The sequence below is a fragment of the Hyperolius riggenbachi genome, chromosome 2 (assembly GCF_040937935.1).
Source record: "Hyperolius riggenbachi isolate aHypRig1 chromosome 2, aHypRig1.pri, whole genome shotgun sequence".
Classification (NCBI taxonomy): Eukaryota; Metazoa; Chordata; class Amphibia; order Anura; family Hyperoliidae; genus Hyperolius; species Hyperolius riggenbachi.
Window position 1 is genome coordinate 461,551,680 of NC_090647.1, and position 17,782 is coordinate 461,569,461.

General features: G+C 43.0%; 1 protein-coding gene across 2 annotated transcripts in view; it reads left to right on the plus strand.

Moving 5' to 3' along the window:
- The window catches only part of SEZ6 (seizure related 6 homolog), a 759,189-nt gene that overhangs the window by 672,057 nt on the left and 69,350 nt on the right, over positions 1–17,782 (plus strand). For both annotated transcript variants that reach the window (XM_068270134.1, XM_068270135.1), the window contains exons 6-9: positions 6,785–6,953; positions 8,164–8,330; positions 9,211–9,405; positions 11,801–11,939. In XM_068270134.1, the coding sequence (XP_068126235.1) occupies positions 6,785–6,953; positions 8,164–8,330; positions 9,211–9,405; positions 11,801–11,939 (670 nt within the window). The remainder of the gene's footprint in view (positions 1–6,784; positions 6,954–8,163; positions 8,331–9,210; positions 9,406–11,800; positions 11,940–17,782) is intronic.

Consider the following 17,782-nt stretch of genomic DNA (forward strand, 5'->3'; position numbering starts at 1 on the left):
ACCAGGCGCGTTGCTAGCCTCAAAGATCAGTGGCAGGTGCCCCGGATCTATTCTATGTCCCCAGGCAGAGTCAGCGGTGGTGTCTCAATGACGGGCATGCTGGGAGCTGTAATGCATCAATTGGGGGTATGCTGGGTGGGTGGTGTGGTGCCTCTATGTGGGAATAGTGGGTGCTGTGGTGCCATGCTGGGCACTGTGATGCATTTATGGGGGCATGTAGGGAGCTGTGGTTCTTCTATGGGGTCATTTTGCTAGGCAGGCCTACTTAGACTGCTGTTAAAGAGACACTGAAGCGAAAAAAAAATGATGATATTATGATTTGTATGTGTAGCACAGCTAAGAAATAAAACATTAAGATCAGATACATCAGTGTAATTGTTTCCAGTACAGGAAGAGTTGAGAAACTCCAGTTGTTATCTCTATGCAAACAAGCCATTAAGCTCTCCGACTAAGTTAAGGCCCATACACACGTCGGATTTTAGTGAACGACCCGTCGTTTGAACGTTCCGTCGTTTGGACGTTTTCGCATCAAATCCGACGTGTGTACAGACTATCGTTCGGGAGATAAGACTGGTTACCAGCGATCCGCCGTTCGCTAAAATCAGACGTGTGTATGGGCCTTTAGTCGTGGAGAGGGCTGTTATCTGACTTTTATTATCTCAACTGTTCCTGGACCATTTACTTTTCCTCTGCTAGAGGAGAGGTCATTACTTCACAGACTGCTCTGAAAGACTCATTTTGAATGCTGAGTGTTGTGTAATCTGCACATATTATAGAATGATGCAATGTTAGAAAAAACACTATATACCTGAAAATAAAAGTATGAGAATATTTTCTTTGCTGCTAATCTTCTAGTAATTATTCATAGTACACAACCAATTCACTATATCATATTTTTTTTTCCGCTTCAGTGTCTCTTTAAGTTCATGTAAGTTTGGCTCCACCTATGATCACACCCACATTCTGGTACGTGGCCACACCCATTTTCCATCTAGAGTGCCCAAAAGTGCCCCGGATCTCTTCAGATCCTTGCAACACCCCTGCTGGACACCATGATTTTACCTTGTTTGCTTGTTTTATACACCGGGTTCTTCTCCTATCCCAGCAGGGCCGGATTTCTGGAAAGGCCCAGGCTTTGGGCAAGCTGCAGCTTGAGGGAGCACTTGGATGTGAAATAGGAGTCGCTAAATATGAAAAAGAAGGCTGAAAATGGGGAGCAACACATGAAAAAGGGAAGCTGATACCGTAGGGAGCTGTGCATGAAAGAGAGGGGCAGCAGTACATAGATGTTACACATGAGAGAGGGGGCTGCACATGGAATGGGAGGGGCGTTGCTGAAAATGGAGGGGAGTGCCAACATACTGGGCATAGGGGTGTAAAAAGTAAAAATCTGGCCTTGCATCCCAGAAACAAAAATGAAACTACAATTGTGGTAGGGATTCATTTCAGCTCCTCTTAGGTCAGTTATTGACATGACTGTGTAGCCTGTAAAGCGCTGCTAAAGATGTCTTTTATAAATCATGACTGTGGCTGTCAGACTCCCGAAATGCATTGTGGGACTTTTAGTTCCTAAACAGCTTGAGAGCGAAGTTTGCAGATCACTGCACTATACGATTGGCATTGCGATAGACATTGTGATCAACCCACAACTAACATTACCAAGAACTGCCATTCTCATCATGTAATTTGTGGTTCGCGGGTCAATTGTGGGTCAATTGCAAGGCTAATAGAATATCTAATTCGGCAACAAAAAATTGTATGGCCAGATTTAATCTTTTAGAGCATTAAGTGACACTGAAGTAAAAAAAAACTCATGTTATAATGAATTGGTTGTGTAATAGGAATAGTTAATAGAACATTAGTAGCAAAAAATAAATAAATAGTGTCATATTTTTATTTTCATATATAGCTTTTTAATAACATTGCATAATTCTCTAATAATTGCAGTTTTCTCAATAAACTAAGCATTTTAAATGATTACACAGAGCAGGCTTTCTGAACTTTTCTAGACAGAAAAAACATAAACAAAGAAGAAACAATGAGAGACAGTTGAGATAAGAGCTTCAAAAGACAGTGATGTCCAGGACAATCCTCCTTTGCATAGATAACAACTGAAGTTTCTTAACTCTTCCTCTACTGGAAACAATATGAGACTCTGTGCTAATAATGTTTTATTTCTTAGCTGTACTAAACATACAAATCATTCAATATAATACGTTTATTTTCACTTCAGATTCCCTTTAAAAGGTTTCCAGTTGAGGCTGCACTATTTTCTCATTGGCCTGTGTAGGACTGTAGGATAGATATCGCAGATGGAAGTTATCAGGTGATTTGCAAATAATGTTTGCCTCCCTGTATCAGCTACTCCCCCATGAAGCATCAGCAATCCATGCTTTCCCTGCATTAATAAAACACATTTTCTAGCTCTCCAGGAGGACAGTACTGGGAGACACACATGAGTAAGCTTGTCTGCACGACCTACGTTATAGATCTTACTGTTTATTATCATTCCTTGCATTAGCCCTTCCTGCTCATAGCATGTCCGACAGCTCCTTTCACATAGTTTTGCCATAACCTGTTTAATTGCTAATTAGTACTTCACAGCACAAGGTATAAGAAGAGTAGAGAAGAGGTAATATTGATTTCTCCTTGCAATTTTTTTTTCAGGATTCACCATGTACTGTCAGCAAGATGTCATCCGCAAACCGCAATATAAGTAGCCTGTTAGCCATGTCTGCAAAATACAATGTTGCTGTCCTGAGCGCATCCCTTATCCCAGATAGGTCTTTTCTTTATGACAAAATAATTTAAGGCAAGCTCCTTAATAAGGATCACAAAACTACGGTATATCAATGGTCTAGGAAGGAGGTGCCCAGTTAGCATAATAACATTAAAATCCTACATCCTTCCTAGATTCAGGACTAGCCTCACAAAGCCCTTAGCAAAACTAGACTTTTGTACACCCCCCCCCCCCCCAAAAAAAAAAAGCAGACGTTAGGTAGCCAGGTATGCCCCTAGATCAGGCATGGGCAAACTTGGCCCTCCAGCTGTTGAGGAACTACAAATCCCACAATGCATTTGCCTTTATGAGTCATGACTGTGGCTGTTAGACTCCTGCAATGCATTGTGGGACTTGTAGTTCCTCAACAGCTGGAGGGCCAAGTTTGCCCATGCCTGCCCTAGATATTAGTATCAGGCAGTCAGATGTTCCCTCAATAGTATTAAGAAGCCAGATGTGCTCCCAATATTAGGTAGTCCCTCCCAGTATAGATAGCTAGATGTGCCTGCTTAATAACGTAGCCCCTAGCCCCCTCAGATGTGTTCCATCTCTGTATAGGTAGCCAGAGGCCCCTCAGTATTAGGTAGGTCCCACCCCAGTATGCAGTAGGTAACCAGATGTGCCCCCCCTCAGTGTAGGTAGCCAGATATGCCTCAGTATTTTGTCGCTGGATGATGAGAGGTATATAATGTCTTGGTTGGGGGGAGGGGGAAGCACTTGGGAGGTGGGGGGCGTTCTGCCAGCTCCCCTGACTATGGTGTGTCCAGTTTATTTTTATCTGTAGTAGCTCTTTCTTCTCCCAGATGTCAACAAATCCTATATATGGTGGCTGGTAAGGAGCCCCTTCTCTGTTCACTTCTTGCAGCACAGATGTACAGTACTACAAGCTATACCCTGCCCTTGTCATAACAGGTTTGGGAAGATCTCACACCCAGGTCTCATCATGTCTGCTGTATAAAGGTAGCCAATAATGACCACAACGGCAGACAACTGTTTGTGTAATTAGTGTGTGTACAGCGCCAAAATGATGCTGCTTAAAACTCCGGCATGTCAGATACTTAACGACCCATGACGCCTGACCACGACCAATCACAATGCTATTTTTGCTCCCCAAGAATGCGGGAAGATGCTCCGTCGTGTGCCAATCGTCGGCCCTTTGCCCTCCTCCATAGCAAAAGAACACTCACACTACCTGGAAGGTTACAGATGTGTCTGAACAGCATCGGTCCCCAAATTGCAGCTTGAATGATGGTTCCTGATCCCTGATGGGCAACAATACTCACAAGTGTGTACTTAGCTTAAGTTACTAAAAGAGAAATAATCACAGCACACCAAAAATGTTAAAATGTTCTTCATTGCAAAACACCAAAAATTCTGCTGTATATGAATTATGACCAGGCCAAGTGTCTAGAAAGGCCACTAAGGCATGGGCCTTGGGCGGCTGGACAAGAAAGAGCAGTTGCTGCATATGGAAGTGGAGGTTACATGTGGGAAGCAACGCATATGAGAGCAGAGTTGCTGTACAAGGGAGCAATAGGCTGCTGCACATGGATTTTGCACATGGAAAAGGCGGTTGTAAATGGGGGCAACTGCTGTACATGGAAGATGAATCACAAAAAGTATTAAGTGTATCCAGCCTGAGATGCAAAGAACAGAATTGTTTTATCTTCCCTAAATATCTCATTGATATTTTCTCCTCACCAATAAGCAATTCCTATGTTTGCTGTGATTTCCCTCTCCCATTTCCCTAGAAGAGACAAGGCTGCTTGGTCTAGCCAGTTGTGTTCTCCTTGTTTGTAGCATCTACAGACCAGATACAATAAATACGACTGGATCCAATCTCGATGTCTAAGTACTGCAGCATGTTTCTAGTCAGCTTTCCTCCACACCTAAACCGTGTAAGCATGGCAAGCTGGAATAAACAACACTGGAGTTAGGAACACAATCTGAGTCACATGTGAACTGTCTGACTGTAGAACAGATTCTCTTCCTGTATTTGCACTTGCAACCAATCTGTGTACCTCTTTCATGCACTATACTGACAACCTAAAAGGAAAAGAAGAAGCTGATTGGTTGCTGGGAGAAGATAGAAACCAATCCCAAATCAGATGCCTCTTGTTGCTTGAGGAAGTGTGAGAAGACAACCCTCTCTGAAGTCCTGGAAGTGGGAGCTGTGAAGTAAAATAAAAGGCAAATAGCGTTTCTCTCGCACTGGACTCAAAGCACTTGAGAACTGCAGCCACTAATGGTGCACTTAGTAGGCCACGCTTGTTTATTAGGGTAGGACTTCCCAACCCTGTCCTCAGGTACCACCAACAGTGCATGTTTTTTTGGCAATCCACAGAAGTAGATAATCAGCTGTGCTGAGACACTGGTTACATCACCTGTGGTTTTCTGCAAGACATGTACGGATGTCAGGGTTGTGAAGCCCTGCATTAGGGAAACTTGTCCATATTCCATACTCCTTACTGGTAGAAACTGGCTCCAGCCTCCAGTCAGTTTCAATTCAAAACCCAGTATCCTATGTTAAAGGTGCTAACTAGTGGTACACTATCCAGTAGTCTGTTCTTCTCATAGATCGGAAAACTACCTTACTCCTGATGGCCAGCAAGCACATTTAGGGCTGGTGCACACCAGAGCGGTTCTGGAGCGTTTTTTAAAACACTTGCAGGGGGAAAACCGCTTGGCTAATGAAAGTGAATGGAATGGTGCACACCAAAGCGGTTCGTTTTTTCCACAAACGCAAACTCGGGGGCTGCAGCATTTTTTAGATTTCTGAGGCGTTTCTGCCTCAATGTTAAAGTATAGGGAAGTGGAAAACCACTCTGAAAAACGCTAGATCAGAGCAGTTTTCCAGGCGTTTTTGTTACAGAAGCTGTTCAGTAACAGCTTTACTGTAACAAAATATGACATCTGCTACACAAAAAAGGCTCCAAAAAAAGCTAGGCATGTTTAGAAAACCTCTCTAAAGCCCCATTCACACTTGAAAGCACAAAACGTTTTGCGGGAGTGATTTTTCCGCGATTATCGCGGGAAAATCACTGGACACTGCAGCGTTTTTTCCGCAATCGTGTTTAGCGCTTCTATAGCACTGAAACGGGGTCGCCGGGAAATCGCCTGAAAATAGTGCAGGCTACACGTTTGTGTTTGGCGATTTGCGTTAATTGCCGTCGATTAACGCAAATCGCCCAAGTAGGGTATGGGCCTACGGGTATTATAGCACTAGTGCTTTAAAAAGCGCTAGCGCTTGAGCATTTTGCCGAAATCGCCGGCAAAACGCTCTACTGTGAATGGGCCCTTAAAGGGATACTGTAGGGGGGTCGGGGGAAAATGAGCTGAACTTACCCGGGGCTTCTAATGGTCCCCCGCAGACATCCTGTGCCCGCGCAGCCACTCACCGATGCTCCGGCCCGCCTCCAGTTTATTTCTGGAATTTCAGACTTTAAAGTCTGAAAACCACTGCGCCTGCATTGCCGTGTCCTCGATCCCGCTGATGTCATCAAGAGCGCACAGCGCAGGCCCAGTATGGTCTGTGTCTGCGCAGTACACCCCTGGTGACATCAGCGGGAGCGAGGACACGGGCGTGCAGGCGCAGTGGTTTTCTGACTTTAAAGTCAGAAATTCCAGAAGTGAACTGGAGGCGGGGCCGGAGCATCGGTGAGTGGCTGCGCCAACACAGGCCAACACAGGATGTCTGCGGGGGACCATTAGAAGCCCCGGGTAAGTTCAGCTCATTTTCCCCCGACCCCCTACAGTATCCCTTTAAGAATCACTTTGAAAATCTGCTTCAAAAACCTCTAGCATTTTGCGGATCTGCTAGAGGTTTTTGGTGTGCACTGGCCCATAGTGATAGGAAAGTTAATGAATATATGAATCAGGGATATGTTGATTTGCAAGTTATTACAGATGACTGCTGACTATGCTGAGTAGTTTAGCGATGCTTTTCATGAAAACTAAAAGATGCCATGTCTCAGTTACTGATATCTCTGGGATTATTCCTTATAGCTGCCTGCGGAGGTCTCATCAGAAACATCACCACCGGACGTCTGGTATCACCCAACTTCCCTGGAAACTACAGCAATAATCTGACCTGCCACTGGGTTCTGGAGGCTCCTCCCGCACAACGCCTCCACCTGCACTTTGAGAAGGTGTCTTTAGCTGAGGATGATGACAGGTAGGACCAGTCAGGGCAATGATTTTACTTCATTTCATAATTTATTTCAGTAAAGGTTAATTACCATGTTACTACTGTGAAAAATATCAGCACTGAATACACAATTATAATAACAGTAATAATAACAAATATGAGCATCTGAATCAAGCGTCAAGCAAACAAACACATGGATATAGACAAGCTAGGGGTGTACATTCAAAAAAAGACGCAAGTTAAAATGGGTGTGTTTTACCGGTTAGCAGAATATATGTAAATTTACAGATAATCTACTATCTATGCCTAAGCATAACCCCACCACCACCTATCCCCAACCCTAACCCCCTCACATATGCCTAACTCTTACCCCTCCCCTTCCTACACCTAACCCCAACCCGTGGAATATCAGAAAATTACTGAATACTGATACTTCACTTTTATCACTGCCTAATTCCAATAGTAAAATAGTAGTGATTTTTTACTGATGTTGTACTAGAAGTGACACTGAAGCAAAAAAATATATATGATATAATGAATTGGATGTGTAGTACGGATAATTACTGGAACACTAGCAGCAAAGAAAATATTCTCATATTTTTATTTTCAGTTATATAGGTTTTTTTTTTATAACATTGCATCATTCTGTAATTTGCAGTTTACACACTACTCAGCATTCTAAATGATTTCACAGAACAAGCTAGTGAATTTTTTGAACTGTCCTTTGCAGAAAAAACAAAATACAGTGACAGACACTTGAGATAATAAGCTTCAGAAAACAGAGCTCTCTGCGACATTTAAAGTCGTGGAGAGATCAGTAGCTCTTTTGTATAGATAACAATTTGAGTTTCTTAACTCTTCCTGCACTGGAAACAAAATTAGAATCCTATCTCTGCTGCTAATGTTTTATTTCTTAGCTGTTCTACACATACAAATCATTATATCATAAGTTTATTTTCACCTCAGATTCCCATTAATGCTATGCCCAAATTATCCCGGCCATGCCATGAAAAATGTTATAAAGGTAAAAATACATTAAATAAAAATTGTCGCCCTTTTAAACCGTTTCTTTAAATGGTTTGGGCTAGGCCACCATTTACGTAAGACAAAGCTGTAGACTACAAGAATGGACTAATTTCTTATCACTCCCTATACAAATCTTCAGTCACCCTATAACTACATGTAATCTAATATAGCAGCAATACCCCATTGTGATATGTATTTATATAACGTCTAGGCTCATCATCCGAGACGGCAACAACATAGACTCCCCTCCGATCTATGATTCCTTTGAGGTGGAATATCTTCCAATAGAAGGCCTGCTGAGCACCGCACAACACTTCTTTATAGAGCTAACGACTGACAGCAGTGGCACCTCCACAGGCATGGCGCTTCGTTACCAAGGTAAGTGATAGTACGCATTATGATACTGTAATATTCCATTGCGAATGCTCCTCATCCTTCAATGTACATTCCAGGAGTCACACACTACATAAAAAAACATCAGTTGATCACTGTCAGTTCCATTTATGTATCATGGTTCAGGAAAGTGGTTGGATGTCTCTGTGTCGTATCCAGCATCCCTGGGCAGATCACAATAGAGAGAAAAATTGATACACTGGCTAGGATTTATCTGCCAATTGCTATTGCTTCCTCCTGAAATGTACCCAAAGAAGAAATATCTCCTGAGCATGAACAAGCGGGCCATCCAAGCAGCAACTTGGCTGCGCAGTAAGGGCCCGCTTCCACTAGACGCGCTGCTATGTAGAAACCGCTACTCATCATAACGCAAGGAAACTGCAACCAATTCACGTCAATGGAGTAGTTTCCATTGACGCAAATTGGCCTACGTGATCCGGCGCGATGCCGGATATTTGGATAGCATGCTGCAGTTTTCCGCAGCTACTTTTCCATGCTACTGCGCATGAGCGGGCAGGCTCACATGGCTACAGCACGGCCATGAATAATCAAGTGGAGCTGCATGGCCCCGATGTGGAGGGGGCCATGCTCAGCAATGGGGGGGCTTTAGAAAAGCAAGGGAAGCCTCAATAGGATCCTGAGGTGTCCCTCTCTTCATGGTAAGATCTTGTTTTGAACCCGAGCTTCGGCTTAAGTTCACTTTAAACTGTTTTTTTTGTTTTTTTTTCCAATTGTGATTTTTTTTGTGTGTGCTTCGATCCTCCATCTATGTTGATTTTATATTATCTTATCAGAACAGTCAATTCTGATTTCCAGGGGTGAAGAAGATTGTATTGGCGTTTACTTACTTTTCTTTCTCTTACAGCCTATGAACAAGGTCACTGCTATGAACCTTTTGTTAAATATGGCAATTTCACCACCAGTGACCCTACTTTTGCTGTGGGAACAATAGTGGAGTTCACTTGTGATCCTGGCTATACTCTGGAACAAGGCACTACCATCACCGAGTGCCAAGACTCTGGAGATCCGCAGTGGAACGAGACAGAACCTGCGTGCAGAGGTGAGAGCAGGCTAAATGTAAAGCCGGATTATAGCCTTGCAGTCTATGTGTGAGGTCACCATCTTGTACTGATAGAAGGATACCACCCACTGGCACCATAAGAAAGTCAGATTGCTGAAAAACCTTCCTACAGACATGCAGTTTCCTAACACCCAAGTTTGCTTGAACTATCATCAGTGTTGTAGCTATAGAGCCATAGTCACCAGCGCAAGTTTTACACCACACCTTCATCCCAGTACTGTATGTATAATAATAATCACATAATACAGACGCCTCTCATAGCATCTCATGCCTTAGGCTATCTGCAGCTGGGGAGAACATCTAAAAGACCCCCCTAGACCATGGATGCACCAGGTTTTGTGTATTTTTTCCCATTTTGTCCTCTAAACTTAGGTGCGTCTTACTGCCAGAAAAATAAGGTAATTTGAAGGGCATTTACTCTAGGAGAAATGTATGTCTTATATATATATGTGTTTAATGTACCCGTATTTCACATTTAACAATTTCTTTGTGATAGTGGACCTTTAAACCACACCTGAATTGAATGAAACAAAAGATTCTTTCCTTAGTTGGATGGTCCAGAGGCTTCCAGGTTCCTCGTAGAGAACACCATTCCAGTGTAGGGTCCCTCTTAATCCTCTGGATGCATTTCCAGCCACTGACAAATGCATCCAAACTGGGAATGCACATGTAAGGTCCACACATGCCCAGTAGCAGCTGCATGGGCGCTTCATTCTGCTTGTAAGCAGGGCCGGTTCAAGCCACAATGGGGCCCTGGGGCAAAATTGACCTCCCCCAGCATATTCATACCCCGGGGCCTCTGAGCCAGCTGACACGTCCGTACGTCCGACACCCCCCCCCCCCCCCCCACGGATCTCCCACTTCAAATTGCCTGTGTTCCCCCAGGGCCCCTGCACTGTTTTGTGTCAGAATAGCAACTCACCTATCCTGGTGCGATGCTCCATCCATGCTTCCTGTCTTCATCCCTGCTGGCGGGCTGCCTATTTTCCATGACCCTGTGCTTGCTATTGCATAATGATTGGTTATGGATAAGCGGCAGCCATCTGGGATGAAGACGGGAGCAGTGCACTGGGATAGTCGAGTAGCTTTTTTGACATATTGGTGCAGGGGCCCCAAGGGGCACAAGTCAGGTGAGACCTGGGAGGCCCTGCAGTGCTCAGGGGCCCTAGGGCAATTGCCCCCTTTGCCTCTATGGTAGCGCTGGCCCTGCTTGTAAGGGCCAAACACGCCCAGTTCAGATGTGCTAATTTTTACCCTCCAGAGATGTCTTGCTTTCTCATCTTTTTATGACTTTAGTTGATCTTAAATTCGACTGCAAAAAAGACACTTATATCACGTCAAGTTCAGACTTTCAGCTGTGTTAGGGAGGTTTTACACTTATTAAAATTTGCGTGCATTTTGTGAATGTGCAAACATTGCTTATATAATGAAAATCAATAGATAATCGCACTACTGCTAAAATTTGCGTTTGCATGTTCACATTTTTGCATACGCGAAAAAAACGTACTTCTTGCAGCATAAATCCACACATCACATGCAAATTCCTATTGGCTTTGATCACCTGTGGTAAAAAAAAAAAGTAAATTGTAACGCCAAAACGCAGGTCCGTGTCTGAAGCAGAAAACATTTGCCCCTCATCACACAAATTCCTGATACTACAAGCAGCTGTTGTGCCTCACATAGTCCCCCCCCCCCATTCCTGACTGATAAACACAAAATGCAAGATAATAAGGCAAGTTTTTGGCAGGCGCTATTTGTGTTTCTACCGAGCTACTGTTTTTTGTCCCCTATTCTATTGCCTGATGAAGAGGGCTGTGCCTGCGAAACATGTTGCATTTCTTGGGGTACTCTTAATAAATTCATTTGTTTGATTCAGACAGTTGTTTGTGTCTGCTTTCCGGAAGTAAGTCCACCACTGCCTCCCTAGCCATTTTAAAGTTTTTATCACTTTTTATCCTGTTGGCGCCACTGTTCTCTAGCAAATACACTGTGTCCACCCCTGGTGGAGGGGTGATCTACCCCTACCTTTCCAATCTACAGAGAGCGACATCTTAATCCTGAGTGAGGACAGGTCTAATCTCCTCACTTGCATTTACAGTGGTTGCCTGAGTGGTAACCCTTGTCTGTGAATATATATATATCTCACTGTTTATCATTTACACGTAATCCAGTACATACTACACTATATTACTATATTGAGCTCTCGGTGTCTTCCTTTTATCTTTCCACAAAAAAATGAAGAGCTGACTATTTGTATTGTCTGTTTGGAAATGATAGTTTTGCTTACTTGTTTTACTTGTTAGAGATGTTAAACATATAATAATGATTCTGCTGGAATTGCATGTGAAAAGCAATCTATTGATTTTTGTCATAGCTGTCTGCAGTGGGGAGGTCACGGACTCTGCGGGGGTGGTGCTGTCACCCAACTGGCCTGAAGCCTACGGGAAAGGACAGGACTGCATATGGGGGATCCACGTTGAGGAAGAGAAGAGAATTTTGTTGGACTTACAAGTGTAAGTGCTTTATATTATTCATACTAAGCATAAGACAATTGTATTGTTCTCTCCTCTGTAAGTGTTACATACATACCCCCAAGCCCCAATCATACGTATGTGCCTGCTGTATGTCTGTATCACAGTTTCAGTTTGTAGTGCACTTTATATAGCGAGAGTAACATGATTAAAGGGAATATTATGGCTGTGAATGTTCTTTTAAGAACCTAAATAATTATTTTGCATATTCCACTCATTGTGCTGAAGTCATGCATGATGGCTATATGTTAAAAAGGGCTCCCAGTGAAAAGGGTGGTAATAGAATATTGGTAAAATTTCAGATATTCTACTAGTCAATTCCAATAGTAAAATATGGGTAATCTTTATTGATATCTTACTGTGACCTAGCCTTACCATAACACTAGCCCTCCCTTTTCGATGCCTAACACTAAACGATCCACCCCTGGTGCTGCCTAACCGTAATACCCCCCCCCCCCTGGTGGTGCCTAATACTAAGGACCCACCCAGCGATACCTAACCCTAAGAGGACACCCCCAGCACTTCCTAACCCTAAAACTCCCATGGTGGTGCCTAACCTTCATCCCCACACCTAACACTTTGGATCCTGCCTGCCAGTGTCGGCCTGGGAGGTGGTGAAGCTAAGGAAATCAACATGCTGGCCAAGCAGTGGTAATCATGTGTTGCTGCTCACAGTGAAGACTTGCTACAGAATTCTAATTCTACCAGTCCGACACTGCCGCCTGCTGTGCCTAACCCTTTAGACACCTCCCACCCTATCTGCCATTATTTTTGACGCCTCCTGCTATGCAAATAGCAGTCGCAAAACTACAAAGAGCAGGCACTTCACTTTGTGCCACAGCTGCAGTTAGCATAGCTGCAGCTTGCATTGCGAGTGGCCCAAGCACCCGCTATTTTATTGGGTGCCTCTGGTACCCAAATTACCAATTAATGCCACTGATTGCGGCTATTAACATTGTGCCTATGGTGGCGCTGTTTTTACCTGGAGGACTCTGTCCCCCTTTTTACCCTTTTCAGAAAATGTTTTTTGTTTTAAGAGGAGGACTCAGTACCAGGAAGAAATGTTTTTTTTTTTAGTTGGAGGTTTTGGGGTTTACTGGCTGCAAGTTAAAATAAGGTAATATTCAATTACAGAATGACATGTATAGCTGTGGTATGTGTTGTAGACGTTTCTTTCTATCCATAGTGCAATTTCAGTTTAGGCGTTCATGTATCAGAATCATCATCCTGAGCGGGGTAGTGGCTGCTGCTGCCTGACCCTGATGCTATACACTCGCTGAAGGACTTCTCATAATGGAAGAGAAAAGACTGTGAATAGAAACTCGCTCAGCCAAGGTCTCCAAGCCTTGCTTTATACAATAAAAAGAAAAGACAGTAAAAATGCTTTTGATTCTGCTAAGTAATAATTATGTGAGAAGCTACAGGTTATATAGTGCAGCCCAACTCATAAATCACCTTCTCTCCTCCAGTTGTAGTAATTTTATGCTCTTCAGCAGATGGTGGCACATTCAACAAACCACAAGTCAGGAAATTATCATTTGCATTTTCTCTACAGTAATAAAATATCAAGAAAAAAAATATCTGTTACATTTAGCGCAAAGCTTAGATGATTTCCCTGGGAACAGCTACAGCTTACTAGGAAGAAGGTTTCCATAAATGGTATATAGGGATAGTCGATGAGATGCAAATAATTCGGAGTTGATGCAAATATGGTAATTTTATGCAAATGTGCACAACTTGAAAATGTACCAATCAAATGAATCTGCAGCAAATGCAAGACAGTATTACTGTGGAGCTCAATGGCAAATCACGTCTATTAGATTTGTGAAACACATCCACTTAGAAAAATGAGAAAAACCGGGTACGGTCGAGAAAAAAAAGGGCGCTCCATTCACATCAATACAAACCTTTCCTCTATTGGCGCTAACTGTATAAAAAGGGTGCCGCGTAAATATAAAACAACTATATTGCTTGATATCTTTACCTTTCATTTCCACACTAACCTTATTGATTACGATAACCCATTATTTAACAAATAATCGTTTCTAATACTGTTCCCTATGCTCTCTCAGGGAAAAAACGTTTACATTTTAACTTTTGCACAACGAGCAGCTTCCGTGATTCTTACCTATGTTACAAATTATCATTTTTTAAAAACTAACTTGAACTCATATAAGAAAAATTGTTTATTATTATTACATTTTGACTTCCAAATTATCCGTTTTTTTATTCCATTTTACATAAAACTTCAAACGATCATATACCTATTTATATAACACAAACTAAATGGGGGTTAAAGTGAACCTCCAGACTAAAAATCTACTCAGCAGAACTGAAAAGGCTTGGTGTTATTTTAACAGTTTCACAGCATCAGAACTTTGTTTTTCTTACCAAAGCATCATTTTAGCTGCATTTTTAGCTAAGCTCCACCCATCAAAGAAAACAGCCCGGGCTTTTTTTCCCTGGTGCTGTGCAGGGCATGATTGGATTTCCTATGTTGTTATTCACGTTGCCTAGCAACTGGGAGAGGTGCTCAGGACACAGGACAGTTGGAACTGTGTCTCATGCGCCCTGTCATCTTCTTTCAACAAAAAATATGGCTGCCATCATGAAATCAAACCTTTGCCTGTTCTTTTAAAACAGGGTGGGTAAGAGATTAAATTACCTATCTATTTTAATTAGGATAACTAATGTAACTTAATGACAGTATGTTTGTTTAGGCTGGAGTTCCTCTTAAAGGCTAGGTATCCATCGTGGGGGGGTGGGGGGGGAATTAAGATTAGTTGCCCTAGGGGGGTTTAAGGTTAAGCACCAAAGGTAAGGGGGAGGGGGGTTACTTTAGGCACCACCAGAGGCAGGTTCTGCGTGATTGTTTATAATACAGATATTTTACTATATGATTGAAGCAGTTAAATATCAGTAAATTAACCAATATTTTTTCACTTTTCCTCGTGCCCATTTTACTAGATGAAAAAATAGAGGTTACAGTGGGGAATAGTAGAATATCAGTATTATAAACGACTTCATACTATACTATTTCACGGTATTTCCAGGTGCCCATTTTACTAAACAATAAGTTCAATAATAGCTTTATTTGGCAACCCTTTTTAACAGGTGCTATTTTTATACAATACAGTATGTGTAATAGAGCCACGAGGCTCTGATTTTGTCAGGATAGGTTACATTTCATTATAAACCAGTTTATTCTTCTTCTGTTCTCTAATGTCATGCAAACAAGGCTCCTGTCTCTGACTTTATCATGCGACATTGCCTGTTTCAACGAAGGATCAAAATAAGAAATTGCATTCTGGGAAAAAACATTGTATATTTATCACAGGAGAGAGAAACATTTGAATAAAAACTGCTGTGGTTTAGTAATCTTGACATGCCCTCTGTTGATTCATGTCAAGTGTGATTCTTAGAGAAAATCCAACTGTGTGTCGCGTAGTTTAGTCAAAAAAGATGCATAGGCCCATAGCTAAAGGAGAACTGTAGCAACAGTGAATGTGAAGTAAAAATATGTCTAAATTGTGAGTAAATACTGTATATGGCAGAAAGCATGCTTTAGTGACAGAATAAATGTGCATCTGTTATGAAATCCTAGAAAGATTTTTACATTGACATCTAGAACAGGAAGGTACTGTCACAAACCCCAGTTTCCTGTCACACCTCTCACAGCCTCACCCTGCACATAGATTTTCCAGTGTTTGCATCCACAAAAACCAGAGCACACACACATACAATTAAATAGCTTGCCCCTGCTTGTCTATACAGGGACACAACCTTAAAAGAAATAGTTATGCAAAAACCTTTTGTTTCACCCATCGCTCTATGCCAGGGGTGTCCAAACTTTGTAGGCCAAGGGCAGTATCACTGTTCTTGAGAGTGCCAGGGGGCCAAACTAGCAAAAATTATACACAATATTTGCTGATTACCATTAGGTACACTACACCTGTTATATTTTGTCGAATAAAACACTACCATTGGAAATAATCCATATATGCAGGGCCGGTTCTAGACTTTTTGCTGTCTGAGGCAAACTTGTGAGGATGCCCCCCCTTCCATTTGGGATAGTCATACGGCACCCAAAAATTTCCTCTGCTTCATTTAATGTTCTCAATCAGCAAGGGAGCCTATGCAACAACTTGAGACATGACATGCTGCAGCTCAACACAATAACACGCTGACTGGCTGGCTGCGAGCCTGTGACAACAAACAAACTGCTCACCCTCACCCACTTGGCCCTCCTCCATTCCTCCTCAGTCAGGACAGCAGTGCCACCTCCTCTCTTTTGCTGTGCAAGTCAAATGAAACACTGCTGCTCTCCTACCTCCCCCCTCCTCGCTCACTGTCAGACTCCTCACACAGCACAACAAGCTGCATTTCCCCAATGATCACCTCTTTACCTTGCTCGCTCTCCTCGCGCTTCTCCTCCTTCTTTGACTGCATGCTGTAAGCGTAAACACAGTACAAACATGCGGCCTCTGTAATCTCTGTGCCTGACGCAAGTGTTTCACCTTTCTTCATGAGAGAACCGACCCTGCATATACGGTGTGCAATTAGCAGACGGCAGCTGTTAATCAGTGGCTGCTACTGCTAATAATAGTGTCTGATAACCAACAGATGAACAGAGGGAGAGGCAGAGCAGCCATCTATGGCCTGCAGGCTGCATGGAATGAACAGCTCTAAAGAGCTTTGGGGGACACCACAAAAGGCTCGGCAAGCCGCATTTGGCCCCCAGGCCGGACTTTGGACATGCCTGCTCTATGCAAACACAATTTTTCTATGGTAATGCTCAAATTTGCAGATTCAATACTCTCCAGAACAGGAGATAATCTTAGAGCTATGGCACACTACAGTGATTTTAGCTGCACTTTGGAATCGCAGGCAATTGAAAAAGCACTAGGCTAATGAAAATCAATGGAGGTGAGCCCACAGGAGCGATTGCGATTAGTAAAATTGCAATCCCAGGTCCTGCAGCTTTTTTGGAGTGATTGTGCTCAATCCCAAGCGCTACTCCCAGTGGGCACCTGGCCTTAAAGCCAGTGGTTACCAATTAAAAAAAAAAAGTCAGATACTCACCTAAGGAGAGGGAAGGCTCGGTCCTAATGAGCCTTCCCTCTCCTCTCCCGGTGCTCTCAGTGCTGCGCTGGCTCCCCTGTTCGCGTCCGCCACCGCAGGGACTTCGGAGGTCTTCGGGAGCACTCGGGCTTCCGAAGACGGGCTGCTCCATACTACGCACGCACGAGTGCGTCATAGAGGGCGCTCGCGCATGCGTAGTATGGAGCGGCCCGTCTTCGGGAGCCCGAGTGCTCCCGAAGGCTTCCGAAAGCTCCCTTCGGCTGCGGAAATGGCAGTATTTGACCGAACTGGTCGAATACTGCTACGGGGGATCCTGCGCGAGACCGGGCACCGGGAGAGGAGAGGGAAGGCTCATTAGGACCGAGCCTTCCCTCTCCTTAGGTGAGTATCTGACTTTTTTATTTTTTAATTGGTAAACATTCACTTTAAATTATTTTATACAATTTATTTGAAAACGTAAAAGTAGTGCATTAAAGGATTATAGAAAAATGTCATAACAAATAACAAATAAACAATATAGTCCTCAACAAATAAAACAGAACAAAATTAAGAAGTTATTTTAGTTTTTGTCTGTTCTTGTGGTACCATGGACATGGCATCCTGTAAGTTTGTTGGAGCTAGAGTTCTGCTTTAACGTTCCTGAGACTGTCCAGCATCCACTTCTAGCGATTTTACAGTGGAAGACCAACTCTGGCATTACAAAACTTATATAGATCCTCAGACAATTGGGGGGAGGGGTTTCC